This window comes from Carcharodon carcharias, chromosome 21 (genome assembly GCF_017639515.1).
Source record: "Carcharodon carcharias isolate sCarCar2 chromosome 21, sCarCar2.pri, whole genome shotgun sequence".
In the NCBI taxonomy this organism is placed as follows: Eukaryota; Metazoa; Chordata; class Chondrichthyes; order Lamniformes; family Lamnidae; genus Carcharodon; species Carcharodon carcharias.
In genome coordinates, this window is record NC_054487.1 from 36,315,065 (window position 1) to 36,340,519 (window position 25,455).

General features: G+C 42.9%; 1 protein-coding gene across 2 annotated transcripts in view; it reads right to left on the bottom strand.

Moving 5' to 3' along the window:
• scube1 (signal peptide, CUB domain, EGF-like 1) overlaps positions 1 to 25,455 on the bottom strand; it is a 386,703-nt gene that overhangs the window by 145,586 nt on the left and 215,662 nt on the right. For both annotated transcript variants that reach the window (XM_041216271.1, XM_041216270.1), the window contains one exon: positions 1,834 to 1,950. In XM_041216271.1, the coding sequence (XP_041072205.1) occupies positions 1,834 to 1,950 (117 nt within the window). The remainder of the gene's footprint in view (positions 1 to 1,833; positions 1,951 to 25,455) is intronic.

The following is a 25,455-nucleotide window of genomic DNA, read 5'->3' on the forward strand; positions in this document are numbered from 1 at the left end:
ATAATACTGGATATTAACATGAATGTTCAATGAAAACTAAACACAACATTGTTTCTTCCACAATAAAGAAAATATAAATATAAAGCATGAGGTGTGCCAGTACATTTAGCTCTCAGTCTAAGCTAGTCTCAGCAAATAATGATGATGCTCACATGAATAAAGTGAAACCAATCTAATGTGAAACATTTACAAGTGAAATTTAAATTTGGAAAACACCCATGCCACCTTTGTGCTCTCAATAAGTTTCACGTTAATGGCAATGGAGTTGGGCAGGAAAGTCTTGGGTGTGGTGAAGAGCCTCTCTGTTTGTCCAGGAGGCTCTTTTTTAGCCTGGCTGTTCCTGCTGCATTGTCAGCTGACAGCAGTTATCACCACTGTGTGTGATTATGTCCCCTGCTGTGTGATTGCATGTGTCTCCCGTGCATGTCGCCGGCACCTTAAATTTTAAATGTAATCAGCTGGGAAGCAGCAAAAAGTGAGAGATTGGAAGTGGTGCACATTTCCTGTTCCGCCTTCAGGAACGGTGTGCCACTGTTAAAATTCCACCCAATATTTCAGGACAGAGTTGTGTCGATATGTGATGGCCTCCATGGTATGAAGCACTGCCGATACTCACCGTCTAGACTCATATCTGAAGAAGAGCTATTTCAGTGAGGTGCTGGAGAATTGCCAAGAATAAGTCAAACACTTTTGGGAAGGAGAGAACATAACTGGGGAGAAAATAACAACTAATAAAATAAACACCCACAGTCCAGATTGACCTGGATTTCTGCCCTTTATGGTCCCTGGACTATTTAGGCCCAATACCGTTGATCTATAAGCAACACTTCCAAATAGGAAGACCTCGCCAAGAGGTTGTTTATTTTTCGGTTGATTTGATGCACTTACCAAGACGCCAGCATTACTTCTCAGACCCTGGCACATATATCTGGTGAAAACTGCCTTCTCAGGATCTAGGCCAGCAGAGGAGTGAATCTAAAGTTGTGTTATCTGTTGCAGGGACGCCTGCAGGAGCCATGTAGCACAGGGTTAGTGCATTCAGTGTCATCCAGGTCAGCTGTTACGTGAATTTTGGATCCACCTCCACGCAGGCACCATTCTCACAACCACCCCTTGCAGCATCATTGCTGGACAGTTCGGTCACTTGCCTGCAGACTTTCATTTGCACTGTATTTTTGCCCATCTCTTGTTAGTTCCCTGTCAATTCAGCCATGGGTAAGGGATCCAGTGATGCCTTTGAGGCTTTGCAAAAACATTCCCAAGTTTTATCATTCTATTGTGAAATTCTTCAATGGTTCCCACTGCTTTAAGTTTCACTTATACACAATGTTCCAGTTCCACTGCCTGTGTGAGCGAACCTGCGGCTAAAGCTATGCTAATATGATGGCTTTGGAAATCTGGGTGTCAAGGCATATTTCCATATCAGCCAGTCAAAAACCCACCAACGGTCATTCTTGTATAAACTGCACCAAATACAGAAAATTCACACTCTCACCTTGAAAGTAGCAGGCTAGCAAGGAGTCACTTACTCATCATGAACTCTGAATCACCAAGGAACAATAAGCCTTATAATTTTAACAAAAATAGTTCCTCTAGTTACATTTACTTACTTACGGCCATCAGTAAAGTTTCATAAATGTTTATTTAACAATTTTATGCAAACCATTTCAGGCAGCTAACAGATCTTTAATCTTCTGAAGGAACATTCAAATGCCACTGCCAGTCAACTGCAGCTGTTGTGTGTGCAGTTTACATGTCTGGATATTTACACTTTTTTTGTGCTGGAAAATCACTGAAGGCTTATGATGCGTTACAAAGAAAACAGGAACTGACCTTTGCACGTTTTTCCATCAGGTTGCAGTGTGAATCCAACAGGACAACTACACCGGACTCCTGTAGCAGTGTCTTTGCATGTACGATCGCAGCCTCCATTATTCACAGCACACGTTTCTGTCAGGAATAAATTCAACACGGAACGCTTCTTTGAGCATCAGAAATACCAGATTGTCTTGTACTTCAGAACTTGCAGGATAATGAGAACACCATTAATGTTTAATCCTTGGAAGTCTCATATCAACATAAAAATAAATGAAGTGATTTTTATTTAAAACACAAATTAGAATGAAATGTTCTATGTGGTGTACAACACTGCATTATAGTTTCACTTCTTTAAGATTTAATTTCTTCCTCTTTTCCTGAAAATGTTGACTCACACTGGTGTACAGTTCCATGGGTGTTCTCAGGTACCTCATTCAAGAGGACATTGGTCACCAAGAAGCCTTGACTATGGGAGCAGTCCGATCTCATCACCACCCCAAGTCCGCTCACAAACAATTGCCAGTAGGGACCATGAGATAAAGGCTAGAGTGGGACTCTGATAATCAACCCCATCATAGCATTGACTGATGCTAGCTGTACTACCTGAATGCCTTCCAGCCAAAGTGAGCTAACTCATGGGGGAGAACTTTCCCTATGGTGGGCGGGCTGGGCGGGAGCAGGCATAGAGTTGTTTGCCACCTGCAATCGGCTGTGTGCTGCCATTTTATACGCGCGAGCCAATTAACACATGGCCAGTAGCGCTCAGCACTATCTGTGCGGGTGGCGGGGAGGAGGGAGAGGCGGGACCTGCGCTCTTTCGTGCATGTGCGTGAAAGAGTGCAACAACCTCCCTGAGGCATGGATCTGATTGTCAGGGAGATTGAATGGATTAGAAAACTTTTTAATAAACAAAGTAAAATTTTATTTAAACATGTCCCCTCATGTGACAGTGTCACATGAGCTGGATCATGTTTGTGAAGTTAGTAAAATTAATTAATCTATTTTATATAAGCTTCAGGAAACCTCATCCCATCCGTGGATGAGGTTTCCTGAAAGACGTGAAGGCTGCTTGGGCTTTTCTCCTGCCCGTCAACCTTAAGGTTGGACGGCAATGTAGTTATAACAAGTGTAATTACTTTTTAATGGCCTTAATAGGCCATTGACAGTTCTGTGGGCATGGGCCAAACAAAATATCGAAATGACGTGCAATGACATTGGGACACATGTCGCGCATCATTTTACACATTGGTGTTTCTGGCCTGTCCCCGCACGTCGACTGGAAGATTCAGCCCATGAAATACTAGACCTTCTTTCTGCAGTTTGGTTCTGCACTCTAATTTTGTTGCAAAATGAGCCATCAACAGAGCTTTTTTCCCCTTACTCAACAAAGCTATTGGGATTTATTCTCAATAGATGTTATAATGCATGATTGTACATTATATACCTTAAAAGCCAATTCAATAACTGACCAAATAATGAATCTTACAAGAATTAATTTACAACCTACAAATGGAACAACAGCGCTTTTGGGATTGAATTAGTATTTCAATGGCTGTGTTTATGGTGAGTGTGAGGACCAGCTAATACATTTCCTATCTGAATCTGATATTGTGTAAAACAGTGAAAAAAATTTAAATTCTATGATGACAAGAAAATCCCTGGTGAAAATTGATAAATTTCCATATTGGGTTTCAAATGAACCAGATATTTAAAAACTTTTCAGTGCATTTTTGTTCAAATTAAAATGCAAACCCAGGATTATCACAAAAGACCATTCAGTCCATTGTGTCTGTGCTGGCTCCCTGAATGAGCAATTCACCTAGTGCTATTCCCCCGCCTTCTCCACGTAACCTTGCATATTCTTCCTTTTCAGATAATAATCCAATTCCCTCTTGAATGCTTCACTTGAACATGCCTCCACCACACTCACAGAGTATTCCAGATCTTAAGCACTGTGTCAAAGTTTCTCCTCAGTTTTCCATTATTTTTTCTGCCAATTACCTTAAATCTGTGCCCTCACATTCTTGATCTTTTCCACCAGCGGAAAATATTTCTCCCTATCTACTCTGTCCAGACCCCTTGTGATATTGAATACCTCTATCAAATCTCTTTCCTTTCAGCCTTCTCTTCTCCAAGAAAAACAGTCCCAATTTCTCCAATCTATCTACATAATTGAAGTTCCTCATCCCTGGAACCATTCTCTTGAATCTTTTCTGCACTCTCTAATGCCTTCACATCTTTCCTAAAGTACACAGAACGAGACACAATACTCCAGTTGAGGCTGAATCAGTGTTATAACCTTAACATAACCTCCTTGCTCTTGCACACTATGCTCCTATTAATAAAGCCTAGGATACTGAATGCTTTAATAAGTGCACTCTCAACTTGTCCTGCCACCTTCAACGTACATATACATCCAGGCCCCCAAGCTGCTGTACCCCCTTTAGAATTTTACTCTTTATTTTATATTGTCTTTCCCATCAAAATAAATCTCTTCACAATTCTCCGCATTGAATTTCATCTGCCACTTGTCCGCCCATTCCTCCAATTACGTCCTGCTGAAGCTCTACACTGTCCTCCTCACAGTTCGCAATGCTTCCACATTTTATAACATCCACAACTTTTGAAATTGTACTCCATACACCAAATATATATCAGGAGGAGCAGGGGTCTAAACACTGACGTCCGAGCAACTCCACTACAAACCTTCCCCCAATCCGAAAAACATCCATCAACCACTACTCTGTTTCCTGTCACTCAACCAATTTCATGTCTATGCTGCTACAGTCCCTTTTATTCCATGGGCTATAACTTTGTTCAGAATTATGTTGCGTGGCACTGTATTAAACACCTTTTGGAAGTCCATATACACCACATCAAAAGCATTGCCCTCTCTTACCTCTTCAAAAAACTCCAGCAAGTTAGTTAGGTATGATTCGCCTTTAACAAGTCCATGCTGGTTTTCCTTAAGTAACCAACATTTGCTCAAGTGCCTATTAATTTTGTCCCTAATTATTATTTCTAAAAGCTTCCTCACCACCTGGGTTAAACACACTGCTCTGTAATATTTCAGGTTTACCATCAGATCGGCCATGATCTTTTTAAATGTCAGAGCAGGTTAGAGGGGCCGAATGGCCTACTCCTGCTCCTTGTTCGTATATATGTTCATATATAATGTTGTGCTTATATTTACACCTTTTTTTTTAAAACCAGGGTGTAACATTTGCACTCTCCAGTCCTTTGGCCCCACTCCTGAGTCTAAGGGAGACTGGAAAATTATGGCCAGTGCCTCTGCAATTTCCAATCTCACTTCCCTTGGATGCATCTCATCCAGTCCTGGCACATTATCAATTTTAAGTACAAACAGCCTATCCAATACCTCCTCCTTATCAATTATGAATCCTTCAAATGTCTGATTTACCTGCTCTTTCACCATGACCTGGGCAGCAGCACCTTCCTTGGTAGAGACAAATGCAAAACATTCATTTAATACATCAGCCATGCTCCCTGCCTCCATGCGTAAATCCCTCTTTGGTCCCTAATAGGCCCCACCCCTCCTTTTACCACACTTTTATTATTTATAAACCTATAGAAGACTTTGGGATTCCCTGTTATGTTAGCTGCCAGTCTCTTTTCATATTTTCTCTTTGCTTCTCTTATTTGCTTTTTCACTTCCCCTCTGAGCCTTCTACATTCAGCCTTGTTCCTGATTGTATTATCCAACTGACATCAGTCATAAGCATACTTTTTCTTCTTCATCTTAAATTCTTTCTCTTTTGTCATCTAGCGAGCTCCGGATTTGTTTGCCCTACCTTCCCCTTTCAAGCAAATATACCTTGACTGTGACTGAACTCATTCTTCTTTGAAGGTTGCCTATTGTTCAGCTAGCAATGTTCCTGCTAACCATTGACTCCAGTTTATTCAACCCAGAGCCATTCTTACCCCATTGAAGTTGGCTTTCCCCCAGTTACTTAATCTTACTCTGGATTTTTCTTTGCCCTTTCCATAGCCAACCTAAAACTTATGATATGATCACTGTCCCTTAAATTTTCTCCTATTAACACGATCTATTTGGGCCACCTAATCCTCAAGAACCAGATCGAGCAGTACCTCCTTTCTCATTGTACCGGAATCATAATGCTGTAGAAATTTTTCCTGAACGCAGTTTAAGAAGTCTTGCCCCTTTATACTACTACTACCCCAGTCTAAATTTGGATAATTAAAGTTCCCCCTTATAACTACTGCATAATTCTTGTGCTTCTGTAATTTCCTTACCAATTTATTCCTCTTAATTGTTCCCACTAGTTGGTGGCCTAAAGACTGCACCAAGTAATGTAATTGTACCTTTTTGCTCCTTAACTCTAGCCAAATAGATTCTCTCCTTGATTCCTCTGGGCATCCTCGTTCTCCAAGCACTACAATGCTCTCCTTAATCAATACCGCCACCGCTCCCTCTTTTCTCCTTTTCCTATCATTCCTTAACACTTTGTATCCAGGAATATTTAATACCCAGTCCTGCCTTCTTTGAGCCAGGTTTCCGTTATAACCACAACATCATATTTCCACACAGTAATCTGTTCCTGTAACCCAGCAATCTCATTTACCACACTCCATGAATTCACCTACCTACACAGTAACCCAGACTTAGACTTCATTACATTCTCCCTTACTTTGAACCTACATAATAACTTACTATTTCCTACTTAAGTGCTATCTGTCTCTCCCAATATTCCGTGCACCTTGGTATTCATCTTCGATATTACCTCTGGGTTCCCAAGTTAATTTAAACCCTCCCCCAATAACACTAGCAAATTTCCCCACATGGAACTCAGTTCTGGTTCTGTTTGGGTGCAACCCGCCTAGCCTGTACAGGCCCCATTTCCCTCAGAGCTAGTCTCAATGTCCCAAGAATCTAAAGCCTTCCTGTACCATCTTTCCAGCCATGCATTCATCTGCTTTATCCTCCTTTTTCAATATTCATTTACATGTGGTATCAGGAGTAATCCAGAGTGCACTACTTTTGAGATCCTTCTTTCTAATTTCCCACCACCCTCCTAAATCCTGACTGCAGGACCACATTCCTCTTTCTGCCTATGTTGTTGGTACCAATGTGGGTGACACCTGACTGTTCACCCATGCCACCCACCACCGCACCAACCCCCCTCCCACCCCCACCTCAGCATGCCATGCAAGTCTGATTCAAAATAAAGTGTTACAATGGGGAGTGAAACTCCCCCAAGTTTAGTAGTAGTATGGGGAACAATTGTTTCCTTCCTTTTGTGTGAAAAATGATTAACTTGGCACTAAGGTTCTTCAATGTACTATAATTTAAATATTTTAAAGCTGTATAACGTGAAAAAAATTCTCTGTTCAAAAGCGACTCTTGGACTTCCAAATTATCGCCTGATTTATTAGCCCATTTAAAATAGGTCACAGAACAAAAGAGCTAACTAATATTTTTCAACAGCTGAAGAACGTTCCCAGATATTTAATCAAAATAATATTCCGGTTGGGGATGCTCTGAAATGTTTTATTGGAAATATTTCACCAAAAAAGATTGTTTTATTAACTTAAGTTGAAATTCTTCTTTCTACCCCCATCCCTCCCTCCTGCCATTTTGGGATTTAGGAATACATTACTTTGTTGCAGATGTATCAAACAAAGAGGTAATACTCTCATTACTCCAGGATGACATGCAAGTTGTCAGCATATTAGAATTCTGTGCTGCTGCTGAAAAGGAGTAAATACAGAGGCTGTTGTCCTGTAAAGGATCCTCCTTCAATTTTATTCATAACACAGCTCTCTGCACAACATGGCAATGAGGACTGTCAAAACCTTTATCGCGGGCAAAAAGGAGAAGCGACTTCAGGGAGGGAGGATTTCAACCTATTCTGATTTGTCATCAAGTATTCTGGAGTTGAACTTAACCTCAGTGGATAGACATCAGAACTTGATTAAGTATTTGCTGAGGGGTAAGCTTGATTCACAATACTACATTTGGTTATCTGGAACATTAAAAGGGAGCTGACACGGTGAAAACTGCCCTGCATTGGACTCTCTATAAAGCAGATGTCCCTTGTATATCAAATTCAACATCACTGAAAAGCACTAAATGACAGTGAGGGGCAAGAACACATACTCATTTTACAGGGTTCACTATAAACGATGAGAGAGACAAGCAGCTGCTGCTGTAATTTTGCACTATCAACTGGTGGAACCACCATTTCATACGTTATGTTGTTTATCCTTGCTGTGGCCAACAGGATAGCAGTAATACACTAATTATAGTGAGTTTGTTTTTCATGATGCTGCTCATGAGAAACTCTCATACTTAACTCAGCAAGAGCTCAAATCCATGCTTCTAAATTGGTCTAACAACCAAATAATTACTGTATTCCCTGGGGGATGGAAGGTATGCAGGGTCTCCTCAGGGTCAAACTGCCCTCAAGAGCACGTAGGTGATGATAGAAGTTTGCAGTTAAGTTAGCCTTCTGTGGCAGAAGACTCAAAAATTCAATACCTGAACCAGGCAGGTCTCTAGTAATCCAGGGCATTATTAACTATTGACCAATGTCCCCATAATGGAACCCGGAGCGTACCTGTCACTACCTGATGGGATTCCTTTCACCTTGGCTGCAGATAATTCCAATACCAATGCTAAATTGTACTGTAACTAGATGGGAATCCAGATGCCCAGGGTATTACTCCAGAGGCATATTAAAATCTCACCATGGCAGCTGGGAAAATTTAAAATCAATTAATTAATACATCTGGAATGAAAAACCATTCACTGTAATGATGATCACAAAGCTACCAGTTTGTCATAAAAGACCATGTCCTCTAGGGAAAGAAATCTGCCGTCCTTACCTGGGCTGACCTATATGTGACTTCAGACTCACAACAATGTAGCTGACTCTTATCTGCCCTCTAAGATGGCCTAGTAAGCCACTCAGTTGTATTAAATTTCTATAGAAAAGTCAGATAAGAATAAAACTGCGCAGATCACCTGGATCTAGGTACCAGAAACGACAAAGGCACACCTGCCCAGTCGACTGCAAAGCTCATCTCAAATCCATCTGTGGACTTGTGCAAAATTGAGAAAGCTGTCCCATAGATTAATTAAGCAACACACCGACATGGTCATACACTCAGAAACATGCCTTACAGCCAATGCTTCCATCACCATCCCTCCCTCAGCTGGTGCATCAGTGGTCCCCAGTGTTGAGCATCAGTTTGAACAAAAACAGAGTAGCAAAGGCACAGAGTGTGACCTGAAGGACATATCTGCCAGCCTGCAACATATGGGAAGAGAACCAACAAGAAGAAAAAAATCTACTTCAATCTACCTGCTGCAGCTTCATGGTTGATTGGCTTTCCAAAAAAAAATTGGACCAGTCAGTTACTGACAGCTGCTGTGAGTAGGAAAACCAATACACCTGCTTAATACCCTACTCACTCTGTCTGTAAGAAGGGGTAAACTGAAATTTAAATTCAGGATGTTCCTTTGCCTGCAATGGGACCATTCTCCCTTTCTCTATCCATTTTGTCAACCTTCAGTAGCCACTTCCTGCAAGAGGATTTGAATCCTGACCATATTAAAAAATGTTTTAAGCACTCAATAGGCAGTAAACAGCTGACACTCTGGATCAAAATTATATGGTGATCTCATTGTGTCATTCATTCTGCAAAGGGAACAATACTAAATACATTCCCTACAACAAATATTTGAGAGAAATTCTGGCAGGATAGGTGCCAATCGCAACAGATAGGAACTGCTGCTACTGACCTTCAGACAGTTTCGTGGTTAAGGTTTTTTTTTAAAGCCTACCAGTCAACCATGAATCTGCCTGAAGGTCCACAGAGGTTAAGTGGTAGGCAAAAAAACATGGATTTTTTAAAAAAAAAATCAAGAGGTAGATCATGAATTTTAAGGTATTGCTCACTGGACACCACCAGGCTCCACAAAGTTTCAATAAAGCACTTTTCTCCAGCAGCAAATAAACTGCCAAATGATAGTGAATGTACCGGATTTTACCAGCATGGAGCCATATTGACTAAGATCTTGGACTGAACACTCAAAAAACTTGCTAAAGAAATGATGAATGTAAAAGAAAACCAAATGAAATTCCCACTCCCAGCCACTGGTAACTGACAATTCCATTTTTTTTTCTAAAGCCAGTCAACCATAAAGCTGCTCAAAGGTTTTTCCCACTCTCAGCAACTACCTTTAAGAAAGTACTGTCTATTGCTGAGAATGGAAACTGGCAGCAGAGCAGCGATTGGAGGAACAACAGGTGTGGGAAAGACAGAGCTGCTCCTCCAATCACAGATTCTGTCTCTCCCATGCTGGATATATATGCAAGTTTTTCCTTTTGTTCTTCTCGGTGACTTTCTTGCCAAGCTGGTTTCCCAATGGCTCTACATGTTACTGGCTGTTCCTCCTTCCCTCATGCTGATTGGCCTTTACCATCTAGCGGTTACTCTGTCTGTTCCTTTGGACATTGTGCATTAGTCTTTTAGCTGCACTGAACAGCTTGTGAAGACATCTTTCGGGAAGCCAAGGAGGAAAAAGAGAAAATGAAAGAATGGAAAGGAGTCTCCAACGATAACGACACAAGAGGAGGCCTGCGCGAAGCTATCACTCAGCCTCGCACCAGGCCAGATCTGGCTGTTGACTGCGTCTGTGGCATAAGCCATTCAAAGAGAACTGGAACTTTGCTTCTAATGATACTGGGTTACCTTGAACAAGGTGAGTGAGTGCTGTGTGAGTGCGTCTGAGAAGGAAGGAAGGAAGGAGGGGGGAGCTTGGGCAGTGGCAAGTGAGTGTATCCTCTCTCTGCCTCCCCTCCTTCCTTCTTTCCCTTCTACAACTCTCCAACAATGAAATAATGTCAGCTGCAGCATGGAGATGGTCTTCCTTTTCTATACAGAACAGAGAGTCAAAATATATGGAACAAAACCAGAAAGGTTTTCTTGCAACCTGTTGTTGCAAGTATTGAATCTTTCACCTTAATTTGCATTTACTGTCACCATGTACGTATGGTGCAATGGGCAGAACATGTTAATGATAGTTACCAAAATCAGGGCTAACATCTGCACAGGGATACAAAAAACTAATCAGATATTTTCCTGTCAAATTAACAATATTGCACAATGTTGTTAAAATAAAATATATACTCTCTGGTTTATTTAATAGTCACAGTGGGATCACTCATAGGGCACACACAAACTAACACTGCATTATATTGTTGCTGTTCTTCATATTAATGACCCATGCTGCTTATATATCAGATGATATTTGTAACCAGATAGTAACAATGGGTGTTATCATTTTACTAAGACCTTTCTGTGATTGTTTGGTGAATTCATCAGTGTATCTTGAAAAAGGAAAAAATAACATGCATGATTGAGGGGGCAGGTTAAAGTAGGGGTATGGGGGTGGAATAAGGGGAGTGGAATAAAGAGCCCAGAAACTGAGGGGACAGGTTAAAGTGGGCGTGTGGGGGGGTGGAATAAAGGGCCCAGAAACTGAGGGGGCAAGATAATGTGGGGGTATGGAGGGGTGGAATAAAGGGCCCGGAAACTGAGAGGGCAAGTTAAAGTGGGGGTATGGGGAGTGGAATAAAGGGCCCGGAAACAGGGATATGACCAGGACCCATGATTTCTCTCCCTGACCCTGATCTATTCAGATATTTATGTTGTCGTGATCCGGAGCTTATTGCATGCTGCTACCTCAGGTCCATTGGTGTCAACAATGTAGAACTTCCATATCTGCAATTCAATGTCAATACTGGCATGCAGAATATTAGTGAACCATTATGAGATGAGTCTAGCCCTTGTTGGTTGTAACATAGGCCGGGATTCGGGTGGGACCTATAATTCCTGCCAAAAGTCAATGGACTTTTGCCTGCCTCTCAATTTTCAGTCCTGCCTGCAACATTTCCCATTGCCCAGGACCGGAAAATCCCAGCCATAGACTCCTACTTTTCCGGGTACATATCTTTGCATATGTACTGTAGTAAAATGTTAGCATTTGCCCCAGTATCTATCTTCAGTTGTAGCTTGTGCTTGCCACTTTTACGAAGACATATGACCTCAACAGTGGTGAAAGCTTCCAGTTGGGTGATTGCATGCACATACTGTCAACAGTCACTGTATGGAAAATCTGTTCACCTTCAAGCTTGTGTTCATCTTTCTCAGTGCCTTCTTTGCCATACAGCTTTCTGCCTACCTTGTGGACATGCCTGTACTTGAACTGGTATTTAGTGAACTCTTTCTCACTTTCGCAACTATGCAACATGTGCTTTTTACTGAGCTGTGGCTTTTCACTGCTTCCTCACTGCCAGGCACGCTACACAACCTTGCCCAGTGTCCCTTTAGATCACATGCCTTTGGGTGTCTCTAAATGCAGGACAGTTATGTGGCTGATGCATTAGACTGCACCTACCACACAGCTTGCTCTGTCTGGGTGCCTTGGCTACCTCACCAATAGTTGTTACTCCTCCAAGCATTTGTAGATATTGCCTACCTGCAAATATAGCCTCATATTTTCTGCCATCTTTAAGTAAACTGTTGATGACGTGTCCCTTTTTGTATCAAGTCAATCATTTTGGAATACCTCTACAGGGGTCAATACGATTACCAGCTCCATTATTCTCTAAGTCTGAAAAATTGCAATTTCTGTCCTGACATCTACTAATGAACTGGTCAATAGTTCCTTTGAGCTGTTGTCATTAGGCATCAGTTCAAGTCGATGAATCCTGAAGTTAACCTTAACTCTTTGCTGATCTTCCAGTGTTCTCCAGAGCTTAGAGAGGTCTTTCCAGTCTGCTTCCGATAGGCCAAGTGTTGATGTGGTGAAGACCTTCATTGCCAATTGCTATCTTTATCTTTACAGCCTCCTTGTTGGGCTCTGCGACAGCAAGACCTAAGAAGTACAACTCCATATGGTGTCTAAACAATTTGAGTTTGTCAAGACCATCTGGAGCCTTCCAATTCATAACTGAATTTTTAATTGTCACGGCGTCAGTATTTCTTTTCTCTCAAGAATTTTCTCTCCCAAGGCATTCCCCTTAAAAGACTTTTCCTCGATGGAAATAAAGGCCAGTACTGTGACTGCAGCATTCAACCTCTGCCATGCCCTGAACTCTGAGGTGGCTTTCAGACTCTGCATAGGGAGACTTTGCCAATGGAGCTCTTACATGCTCAATGGCTCTGCTGTCTAGCAGTCCTGATTCAGGTTGGCTTTTCCAACCCAGTTCCGCCAGAACATTGCCTTTCAGGTCAACTACCATTCCAATACACATCCCCCTTCAATGACTCACTCTCAGAACACGATTCTCAAGAGTGATTTTCAGACCGGGTCCCAAACTTTGCTGCTGCTGCTTCTTTCAGCCATTTGTCAGTGTTATCCTGGGCTTCATGGCTTCTCCTGTTGCCCAATGATGTCACTGCTCTGAGATCGTTGCCACTAAATGTGACTTGCTGCCACCAGCCTGGCAGATGCTGGTGATCGGAGTGTGGCAGGAGGGGTGGTGTGGCAGGAGTTGTGGTGCGCCGGTGCCTCGGGGGCAGCCAATGCTGCCAGCATGCCCCTCCATGGGCCAGTTGAGCGGCCATAAAGGAGAGTCTTCCTAAGGAATCTGCTGGACAGTGAACAAAGTTTAAGCTGACTATCTGCCAAACAGCTCTCCCAACCAAGACAAAATACCAATGGAGGCAAGACATGATCCTTAATTGGGAAATTAACTGCTTCAATTAGCCATCCTTTGGGGGGCAGGGGGAGGAGTTGGTGGGATGGGGGTGTTGGTCATGACCATGCTGCAGAGTTTCCTGCCAAGATACAAAGTCACTGGGCTCCACTCCTGAAGTCTTTGCCACCATTTTGCCAGCCTACCCACCTCCCAGCCAGGCACCAAAAGGGTAGGAAAATTCAGCCCTCTGTTTCCTGTTAGTTATCCTCTCTAACGGTGCTAGCCCTAACACCATGAGCTCTCATTTTGTGCAGAATACTTTTATGTGCCACCTTATTGAATGCCTTTTGGAAATCCAAATACATTACAACTACTGTTTCCCTTTATTCCACCCTGTTTGTTACATCTTTAAAGAACTCCACTAAATTTGGCAAACATGATTAACTTTTCACAAAATGATGCTGATCCTTCTTAATTGCATTATGATTTTCTAAATGCCCTGCTTTTCTAAAAAAGAGACTCTAACATTTCCAAATGACAGCAGTAAGGCTAACTGGCCTGTAGGTTCTCTTTCTTTCTTTCTTAAATAGGGCTGTTACATTTGCAGTTTCCCAGTCCGCTGGGACCTTTCCAGAATCTAGGGAATTTTGGAAGATTACAGCCAATACGTCCACTATCTCTGCAGCCACTTCTTTTAAAACCTGAGGGTGCAGGTCATCAGGTTCAGGGGACTTGTCAGCCTTTAGTCCCATTAATTTGCCACATACATTTTCTTTAGTGATAGTGATCATTTCAAGTTGCTCCCTCCTTTTGTCCCCTTATACTCTATTATTATTGGGATGCTTTTATTGTCTACTGTCATGAAGACAGGTGCAAAACATTCATTTAAAGTCTCTGCTATTTCCTTGTTCCCCATTGTTAATTCCCCAGCCTCAACCTATTAGGGACCAAACTTTACTTTATGTACTCTCTTCCTTCTTATATACTTGCAGAAACTCTTGCTGTCTGTTTTTATATTTCTTACTGGTTTACTCTCATAATCTATTTTCCTCTTCATTTTTTTAGTCATCCTTTGCTGGTTTCTACAGTTTTTCCAATTTCTGCCCTACCATTAATTTTTGCAGCATTGTATAAATTTTCTTTCAATTTGATACCATCCTTAACTTCCTTAGCTAACCATGGATTGCTCATCCTTCTCATAGAATCTTTCTTTCTCAATGGAACATATCTATGTTGAAAATTCTGAAATTGAGAACTGTCATCTTAAATATCTGCCACAGATTATCCACTGGCTTACCTTTTAATGTATTTTCCCAGGCCACTTTAGCCAATCTGTCTACATACTTTATATTTGCCTTTATTTAAGTTTAAGACACTAGTTCCAGACCCAAATTTCTAACCTTCAAGCTGAATGCGAAATTTTATTATATTATAATCACTCTTCCCTAGATGACACTTTATTATTAAAATATTAATTCATCCTGCTTCATTGCATACTATCAGGTTCCCTGGATTGTTTCACAATGTATTGTTTTAAGAAACTGCCTAAATCTACTCTATGAACTGCTCCCCAAGGCCACTTTTGCCAATAAAAATTGTCCAATCTTACAAGCCTCCATTATTTCTTGATATATACTCTGTCCTATGTTGTAGCTACTCTGTCCTATGTTGTAGCTACTGTCATGTGACTATATACACCTCTCACCAGTGATTTCTTTCCCTTTCTATTCCCTATATCCACTAAAACTGATTTGACATCTTGCTCTTCCAAGCCAAGATCATTTCCCACTACTCTACTGATCTCATCCTTCATTAACAGAGCTACTCCACCTCTTTTTCCTTTCTGCCTTTCCTTCCAAAATGTCAATTTTCAGTTCACAGCCTTGGTCACTTTGCTACTACAACTCTATAATGGCTATCAGATCACACCCATTTATGTCTAATTGTGCCATCACTTCAGGCTCGTTATCAAAGCTGCTTGCATTCAGATGAAGAACCACATAAAATGTTAATACCAGAATGTGAATTGTATCCTTCAAACATAGAGATTATTCAAAATTTACTTACAAGAAGTTATTTCAAGAAACTCCAGATCTGTTGGAACCACTATCATTAATTAGCAGAACTTGTGGAAAATTAGGTGAAGGTTATTGTTGAGAAGTTAAATATTAAGCAATGAAACAAAATAAAGGGGCATTAAAACCTAGCTCAGTGATTATTATTTATGTGTTATGGAATATCCAGAAGTGCCCAGAAAATAAAAATCTTGTTAACATCATGAAAAAAATTGACCATTTTCAAATTGCTTCAACTTCCAGAGAAAATTTATGGTTCAAGAGTCAAGGAGCCAACATGCAGCTACTACAGAAATAGTGCAGTGAACCAAATGGAAAAAAAAAACATGCTAAATTGTAAGCAGCTTGAAGAACAAAGTTGATGGTAGTTAATAAGAGGACACATGTCTGCTTCTGTTAATGAAGAAAACAAGAGCAAACAGTGAATTTCACCTAAAGTAATGATGCAACAACACTGGAGATGAACCATTCTGGGGATGCTCAAGAAACCTTATGGTTGAGAGCAAGTTCACAGAAATTAAGCAAAATGCAGGTTCAAAGCTGAGACCACAAAACATTTCAGGGATGATGGTTCTAACACTTCTCTGTTAAATCTCAGTAAGTTCACAAGAATAATAAGGGCTGCTGTGTGTTTTATGATGGGTAATGATGAATTTCTTTTAAGCCTAGTTGGCACAAGAATTACGGTTGCTAAGCATAAGTAATGGAATAAAAATCCTTCAAAAAGCAACGTAAGCTAAAGTTTGTTGAAGTGGAACTACACACATATAAATCTATGCAGTTTGTTACACAATAACATGATAAATGCCATTCCCAAAAAGAAAATCAAGGGAAAGCTAAAAGAGCCAACATAAAATTATGTAATTGAAAGAGCACACAGTACAATTGTTTGTATCAAAGCCTAGAAGTCCTGATGGCATCCAATTGTGTGAAAATGTGTGTGCTATAATCTAAGCAAAGAGTGATATTACACACTTCTCTATTTGAAATTGTGCAAATTGTGCAAGAGAAAGCCCAGCCATCTGCTCTTGCCTTCGGTAGCGCCAACATTGCCGAGTTCCCCACCATCAGTGCTTTGGAGAGTTATCATTCATCAACACAATGGCTACAAGGGCAGGGCAGAGGCTGGCTATCTTGTGACGTGTGGCACATATTCTGACCCTTCAAATGCTCACCATCAACTACAAGGCTCAAAAGAGGAATTTGATGGAATATTTATCATTGACTTGAATGAATGCAACTGCAATAACACTTAAGAAGCCTATTAACATCTAGTACAGATCAATTAATTTGATCAGTGCCCAGTTTCTAGATTCAAAAGAACTCTCTCCACACAACTGTTTACAGTTTATGCAATCCATAGGATGCACTGAAGCAACTCAGCAAGGTTACTTAGCAGTAACCACCTCAATTAAAAAGACTTGAGTAGAAATGTTGTTGGAACAACAGCACCTCCAAGTTTCCTACAATTGACAGTATCTGCCCAAAAACCAAAATTCATATTCACCTCACTTAACCTTGCCACACCAACTACAACAACAGTATGCACATAAGGATTTCAAACAGCAGGCTTAATAAATATTTCACATGCAGCTGTGAGCCCCAGGCAAGAATCTGAAGTGCTATTCTACTCCTTCAGTGGTTGCAACATGGGAGGAGGCTCACGAGAGAGATTCTCATGGTCCACAAGCTCCAGTGGCTTGTGTATGAATGGGCTCACCTGCAGACTGGGACAACGCCCCACCTGATGTGTAAGTCTGATCCAGTTTGCTTTCTAGCGCTAGGACAAGCATTGAATCAAGGGAGGGATCTAAGTTAACATAAATGTTGTCATCATCGGAGATGGCAAGATGGCAATATATTCTGTGCCCATTTCATGACCGTCCCCGTTACTTGACTGTAGCTCAACTCACCCACTGATCCCCAGGACAGCAGACTCTAGGAGATAATTGAATAAATTAAGCAACTGAGGCATTGCAAAATGAACATTTCTTCTCCAGTATTCTTGAGAACACAGTTAAAGACACACTTTCTTCTTCCAATTCTTTATGCACAACCATCAACTATAAATGACGTTTTATATATTTGATGTTTCGTCAAGTTAAGAGTTGTAAGCAATTCTTTTTCATGTTGACCCCATTAAGAATTTTGAGCCTTCTTGGGTCAAATAATGGCTTGAAGCAGATACAATGTGGGGTTCCATTACGACGTGTGCTAACACGGACTGTGGACTCAAATCAACATGGTACTTTTATTCTTTCTACACTCAGGATCTCTCTCAGTATGAGACTGATGTTTTATTACCAATTAGTGTTGAATCCAAGACATAACTCATTTCTTGAGTGACCTGTGAAGGCCAAGGGGAAAAAAAAACCTTTATCCCGCTAGCCAGCCTCAAGTAATGACTTGGTTCCATAGGTGAAAGGAAAGTACTCAAAAGCACTCTGCTACACAATTTCTAAAAAATCTGTCACAGCACAAATTTTAAAATTACAAAGATGTGTTCTATCTTTTTTTAATGATATTACAGACATCCAGATAATGTCAGGCATTTAACAAAGCAGCAGTGGCTGCTATGACCACAAAATAGAAACCACTCTTAATGTCAGCACTCTGAAATTAAAGTGATGATTCTCAAGAGGGCAACAAGACTTGAACGGTGAATTTAAATCATTTCTCACTATTTTCAAATAATAACTATGGAAACCACATAAATTAACCTTAACTAAATAGTAGCTCTGGCAGAATGCCAAAGGCTCTTTATTTCAATAGCATTGGAAAATTAAAAACAGAAGACACGTTTGGTGTCAAAAGCTTTATCTTAAGAAATAGTGAAGACCTCAAAACTAATTTGTTGAATGGGGGCCAAGGTACATTAATCAATTTGACAAACTGTACAGTCTGTTGCTGAATCACAAGAAAAAGAGGCATCTGGGTTTTGTCCACTTCAAATGTTTCTCCGAGGAGAGAGTTTCGAATGAGTGGGAGATCATAATTAAAGGGAACTGGTCTCACTACAAGCTGCGTCATTGAAATTTCCCAGGACTAACTGGATAATCAAGTATTTTTTTTTTTAAAAGCTGACTCACCATACAGTGACAGGGAAAGTGTGTTTGATGCCCTATTTATGTCTTCGCACAAGGAACACGCAGTTACAGTTCTGGGAAACTAATTTGGTCAATAATTTTACAATAGCATTTTGGCTGGAATTTTCTAGGACTGTTGGCGTTGGGAGTCGGGCGTCATGGTGGGCAGGGGAACAATATGGTGAGAAAACCAAAACTCTGCTTTATGCTGTCATGAAACCAGTTCGCAATTGTCCGCTCCATCAGTCAATGGTGGACCACATTTCCAGTGGCCGCACGTCGGGAAAGTAATTTTAATACATTTGCACCTAATTATAAGTGTGGCTCACTGGAATCATTCCCTCACATCAAATTTACCACTCACGTCGGTGTGACCTCAGAACAGCGTACTTCACAACTGCCTTTAAAATGCACCTGGCAACCAGAACTTTGAGGGGAACTCGTGACCCATAGGGAATCAAAAAAGTGGCGCCGTGCATTCGTGGGGGACACAGGCAAGTCACTTTGTCCCAGCTAGCTTTTAGTGCGGTGCCAAGGCAAGGGCCCAAGTACGGCTCAGGCCGGGAGTGGGGGGTGTGGTGGGGGGGGTTGGGGGCTGGGAATTAAGGCAGCACAGACTGATAGAAATACTTGTGGGGGTGGGGGTTGGGGTGGGGCGGTGAAGAAGCAGCCACGCACTTGGAAAAGCTTGCCAAAAGTGAGCATAGCTGAGACCGTTCAGCTGCAGCTCCGTTGACAAGCTTGGAGTCGGGCCTCTAAAGTTTTTCTGCCCACTCAAGCAACGCAAGAGCATGAAAGTGCCACCAAATTTTCCAGAACTTTTCACCCCTCTGGCGCAGGCCGCAAATTAATGCGTGTTTTAGGGGGCAGCAGAGCAATTGGCCAACCGGGCAAGTTGTACAATCCCCTTGCGTAAGGTGGCCACGGCGCAGTCACTGGTGGAGATGCCCACAGCCCCTTGCAATGTCTTTAAGGTGTGGACCAGTATCCATCATGGTTCAAGCTAACAGTGCAGCCTTGCAGTGCAGGTTAGGAGAATGCCGGCTGCACCTGAGCTGAGAGCACAGCATGCAGTCCAATCGGCAAAGCTGCCGCCAATCGGTCAGTTGGATTGGGATGGAAGTGGGTGGGGTTTCAGGTAGCCAATGAGCGCACTACACAGGCCACCCAAGTGGTGGCCAGCACTCTCCTGCATGCATGAAGGGGCTTCAGAACAGAGAGATTTTTAGTAAACCTATACCACACGTCTCTCTCTTTAATCGTGCAGGAGAGAACACCAGGATCATGGAGTCTGGTGATTTAGTGGTATGCCTCATGGCGTAAAGAAACCAGAGAAGAAGAAGAGAGCAGCTGAGGTGATTGGCTTGGCAAAGGGAGGAGCACCTCCCTCAAGATGAAGGGGGTGGCAGAACCTGCTGCGCATGCAGCTGAAGATCCACAGTGAGCTGTCACTCTAGGTGCCTCACTAGACCCAGGGTCTATGGGTGGCGCAAGTCATTTCTTCAGGTGACTGAGAACCAATGTTGCTGAAGACTGCGCATGCTTAGGGTCACATATGCCCGCTGCTGCAGGATTTGGCATCATGGGGACATGGAGGGCATCCACTGCCAGTGGTTGCGAATGTGACCACAGCGCTCAATTTTTAAGCCAGTGGCTCCCTCCAAGGCTCCACTGGTGACCCGTGTGGGAACTTGCAAGCCTCCATATACAAGTGTATCCAGGAGGTCACGGACACCATCTTCGCACAGGCACACAACTTTGTGCATTTCACCTGGGATCGGGAAAGCCAGGAAGCAAGAGCACTGGGATTTGTGCAAATCTCAAGTTTTCCACAGGTGCAGGGTGCCACCAGCTGCACTCACACAAGTGCGTGATCTCCAAGGCAACAAGCAGTCAACTATGTCAACCATAAGGGCTTCCACTTGATAAATGTTCAGCTGGTGTGCAACCGCCACAAACACATCCTACAGGTCTGTGCACAATTCCCAGGGGCCATCCACAACTCCTACTTCCTTAGCTGGTCTCGAATCCCTGACATCTTCCAGAGTCCAGTTCAGGGCTGGCTCCTCAGGAAAGAGGGCTGCCTACAGAGGCTGTGGCTGATGACATCCGTGCAGCAGCCTCAGACTGCAGCAAAGCGACAATATGACAAGGCTCATGCTGCAACTTGGACTTTGGTGGAACAAATGATAGACATTTTGAAAATAAGGTTCCGGTGCCGCAACAAGTCTGGTGGAGCACTGCAATACAGTCCACTGAGACACCGAGTGTGTCGTGCATCATCATCGCTTGCTGCCTGTTCCACAACCCGGTGCTGCAACTGGGGGAGGACCTGGCTGAGGAGAAGATGGAGGAGTTGCATGTATCCTCCAATGAGGAGGCCATTGAAAGGGATGATGATGATGTCAAAGGCGAGGATGCCAGTGATAAGGCCATTGCACTGGCCAGGCAAGGAAGGCATGCTCAGAAGGCCCTCATACCCATGAAATTTGTGAAGAATGATGACAAGATGCAGCGAGGACAGTCCTGATATCCTTAGCTTGCATCTGTGAATGTTTGACTCTTGTGTGGCTGATGGCAGCGCAAATACCCTCAGTGCTCAGGCTCATGTCATGGAGACGCAGCAGAGGCCCCAGTAGTTGCTCAGTTTCAGGAGGATGATGATGACATGCAGTGAGGACACTCCATAGATCTTCACGTTGCCACTGTGAATGTTTGACTCCTGTCTGGTTGAGGGCAGCTCACTTACACTCTGTGATCAAAGTCATACCATGGAGATGCAGCCGTGAAACTTTAAATGCACCTGATCCTTTATCAGCCTTTAGCATCTGACCCCTTCAGGAGCACAGCATCACCAGTCACTGAATGCTGAGGGGATGAGGGCCAGCCCCGCTTCAAAGGTGCTGAGAGCATACAGAGAGAATGACGGAACTCTGTGAAGTCTGCCCACGACATTCTGGCAGCAATGACCAGCATTGTCGAGGTTCAGGCATCACTAATCTGTCCAGGGAGTGTGAGGCAGGCCATCACTTTGGTATGAAGGTTGCACAAAGCACAAGGAAGAGGCTCTGGATGGAGACACCTGCCTTTTTCTTGGGCAGTAACCAAGGTTTCACATTTGAGTGATACAAGCACTGCTCATTATGACAATGAGCCATGGGCAAGGAGATATTCTTGGGAGTTTATTTACAATAGTGAGCATTAAGTACAAACGATTAATACCTGTGCCCAGGCTGTGCAGCTACACCTTCGTAACCTTCCTAGCCCTGTCTCTATGTCTTGGTGCTCCCTGGATATCCACAGTGGAGGTGGAGGAAGCTTGCTGACCGCTACATCCTGCCTGTGGTTACCTTGGTGGGCGTCCACTGGATGGCCAAGACCTGGAGGGCCCCGGTCTGCTTTTAGGGTCCTGCTATGTGGCAGTGGCATCCTCCTCAGCCTGTGAAACTGGAGCTGGAGTCACAGGGAGATGGGATTTGGATGCCAGACACCCCTGGAGTCACCTGGGTGGATGGTCCCGGGATGTTCACCTGCTGATCCTCCTCCTTATGGGTGCCCAGGGACACCTGGCTGACTCCTTGAGGAGAAGGGGTAGCTGGAGTGAGATTGAGCTGCCCTGCACCCCCCTCACATACACAGTGTTGGAGGCCAACTATGATGTCAGCGATGGAGTTCAACCTGCACAGCAGTGCAGGAGTGACGTCCTGAACCAAGGTCTCCATGGTGGTTGCCATCCTGCCAGTGTTGACCTCGGTGCATTGACATGCCGGCGCTATCATCTCAGACTGAAAACGGACGGACTCCTCCATCATGCCTTGCAATCTGAGGAGTGCAGCAGACATCCCTTCCTGGTGTTCCCGAGTTTGCCTTTGCAGCTCCAGCAACTGAGGTATGACCGAATCCAGAGGCTCGTCATCTGACTCAGACCCAGCTGATTTCTGGCCTCCAGCAGTCCTTCAAGTGTTGGAAGCCCGGGAAGTTCCTGCCTCTGCCTGCTGTGGTTCAGATGGTGTGATGTGCTCAGCAGATTGTAACCCCAAGGCTACTTCAGAACCAGGTTCCACCGAGGTGTGTGTCTCTGTGCTGGTGGAGGATGAGGGTGAGCGCTGTGATAGGACTTCAATTAGAGCGTCAACAGATTCTTCTTCTGAAGTGTCTTCAAGGCTTGAGTTGAGGACCCCCCTCTGCTGCTTTCCAGATGTGCTGGCGGAAACAAGGAGAGATAATTAGTACGTGGCAGGAGACTGCAGAACAAGGGAACTCACTCACAACATGATTGTCTTATGGATGTTGCATTGCTGGTTCCTCACTTGGTACATCACCGCTGACCTCACTGTCTGCACAGGAATGGTCCAGATTGTAGCTGGCCAGCTGGATGACGCTGTTTCAAACACTGAGGACCTTGGTTTCAGGCATTCCTCCACCAATCTGTGACCTCTCCCATTTGTTGTGTGCCAGCTTTTCCTGCACGAAGACAGATGGAAGGAGTGTAAGCAGGATGCCTGCCAGGCCAGATCAAATTGATGCCTGGCATATGTGGGTGGTGAGTGGTGTCATGGTTGGGATCAGGACATGATCCTCAGGGCAGATGAAGGTATGTGAGAGAGAGTGAATGGTGATGGCCCTTGAACTGGTAGTGAAGAGTTCCCTGTAGGTGCCTGATGGGTTGTGAGCGGAGAGTATTGAGAAGAGTTACTTACCCTGGCGGAATGGAGAGATCATTCATCCTCTTTTGGCATTGGGTGGCTGATCTCTTTTGCATGGCGTTGGCAGCAGTGGTCAGCGCCACCGCCTCCCACACTGGATTGGTGACCTTGCTTGCTGGTATTCACCCAAAGCCGGGGTAGACATCCAGGAGAGGCCTGAGGAAGGTGTTCCTAACTTTGGGGGCAGCATGTTTCCTCCCTTTGGCAGCCATGACTTTGAGGCAGCTTCCGATTCCTTAGAGAGTGCTAGCTCCACGCAGGGATGTGATAGTGAGGTGGGCGAATCAGAGGTCACCCTGCCAGCAATCTGGAATGTATCCCAGGAATGCATAATTAATGGGGTGGGAAGTGCTGGGAATGTGACAATACAGTGCGAAAAGCCGCCATCACCATTCCTGGCCGCTACCGGACTTTGCGCAAATCTGAGGCAACTCCACCCTGTAACTTAAAAAGGAAAATATAAATGTACCAGATTCTACCCTTAAGTTGAAAAACTTAAAAATGAGTGCGCAAATGGACTGCCTGGTTGTGACTGAATGGACATTTATTCAGCCTTTTCAGAGTCCGAAACCTAAATGTAGAAACTACTGCAGGAGGTACAGCTCTCAGTCTACATGCCCTCATTCTTTTTCAGCTGATATTGTATGCTGAATCTGTACAGGCTAAATAAATATTCCTCCTTGAGAGAAAATATCATTAGCTACCTTAGAAAACCTACAGTGAAGATCTACCCTTGAGATATTTGCTTCAACTTGCCAGTTTTAAAAAAGACTTAATGATGCTTTTTTCTTCCCTGCATATGGAGATGCCTCATTTTGCAAGCATAAGCTATTTGAAAGCAAAGAGTATATCAATTAGGAAGGCGAAAAGTAGAAATCACATTGTTTGGGAAAGAATGGCTGCTGTCGCTTACGATTCTTCTGCACTTGGTTTTCACCACACTCTGGATAACAAAAAAAAACCCTTGTTATTTCAATTCCACAGAGAACAGTAAAAGGCATATGCAAAACCTGCCACTTTGCTGCTCCCCAGTTCAGTACTGCAGCGGTTTGGAATGCAGTAAACAAGGCAAGATACAGGGCAGAGTTCCTTCAACTGCAGGGAAAATATACAAGGAAATATTTTAAAAGATAACGTCTGAAATTTGGAAGTGATTCAATAAAATTATTTCTCAGGTTGCAGGCTGCTTAATTTTTGTTTGCAAAGAACAGACATCATAATCACAAGGGAATGCAGAGGTCAGATCCTTGCTGACATTTCATTATGTCAAAACTATGCAGAGCAGAGATTTCACCATTACCAGGATAGTGAAATGATGGAAAGTTTAATTAATTCTCTTATCAAAATACCAGGGCCAAACAAAAAGCAAAAAAATAAGGTTATTGTAAAAATTCAAGATACATTTTTGTGTGCTAGCAGCCCAGTTTGCAGATCAAGGATATTACCTTTAACATTGTCCACAGAAGTTTCAACTCCCAAGAACACTTCAGGTTTAAAATGGCCACGAGCTACTGCAGCAGCTTCGCAGCTGAAACAAATGCATCCCAATTATTTAAACCTATTGTTTTTCACATAAACACTAAGTACCAAAGCATGAAACCAATACTTGGGAGTGATATCACAATTGTTTTTCATTTATAGTATAATGGAGAATGCTGCAAGTTAACTCGTGATTACTTCTTTGAATTTCACACTGTGACGATTACAATGCATCCATGCTAGCAGAAGAGCCGAGGAAGAATATAGCTTCATGCAAAGACTTTATTTGTTGTGGCTTGTGAATATTTGATCACACAAAGTTCCAAATATTAAACCTTAGGTTATGGCTACTGGTAATTCTGGGAATTACATATTGCAGGTGGTGCAAAATAAAAATAACTACTTGATTGACAGGTGATGGACATGATAAAATTTACAAATGGTCCATGGAAAAAAGGCATCATCATAGAGCGCTGCATGATAAACCTCGTTGCTTTACTTTATAAATTTGGGCAAAGAAGTTAATTGCTTAAAATGACAATGATAATACTACAGTCATCGTCTACTTGACTCTTACTGGCTATGTCCTTCTGTCAGT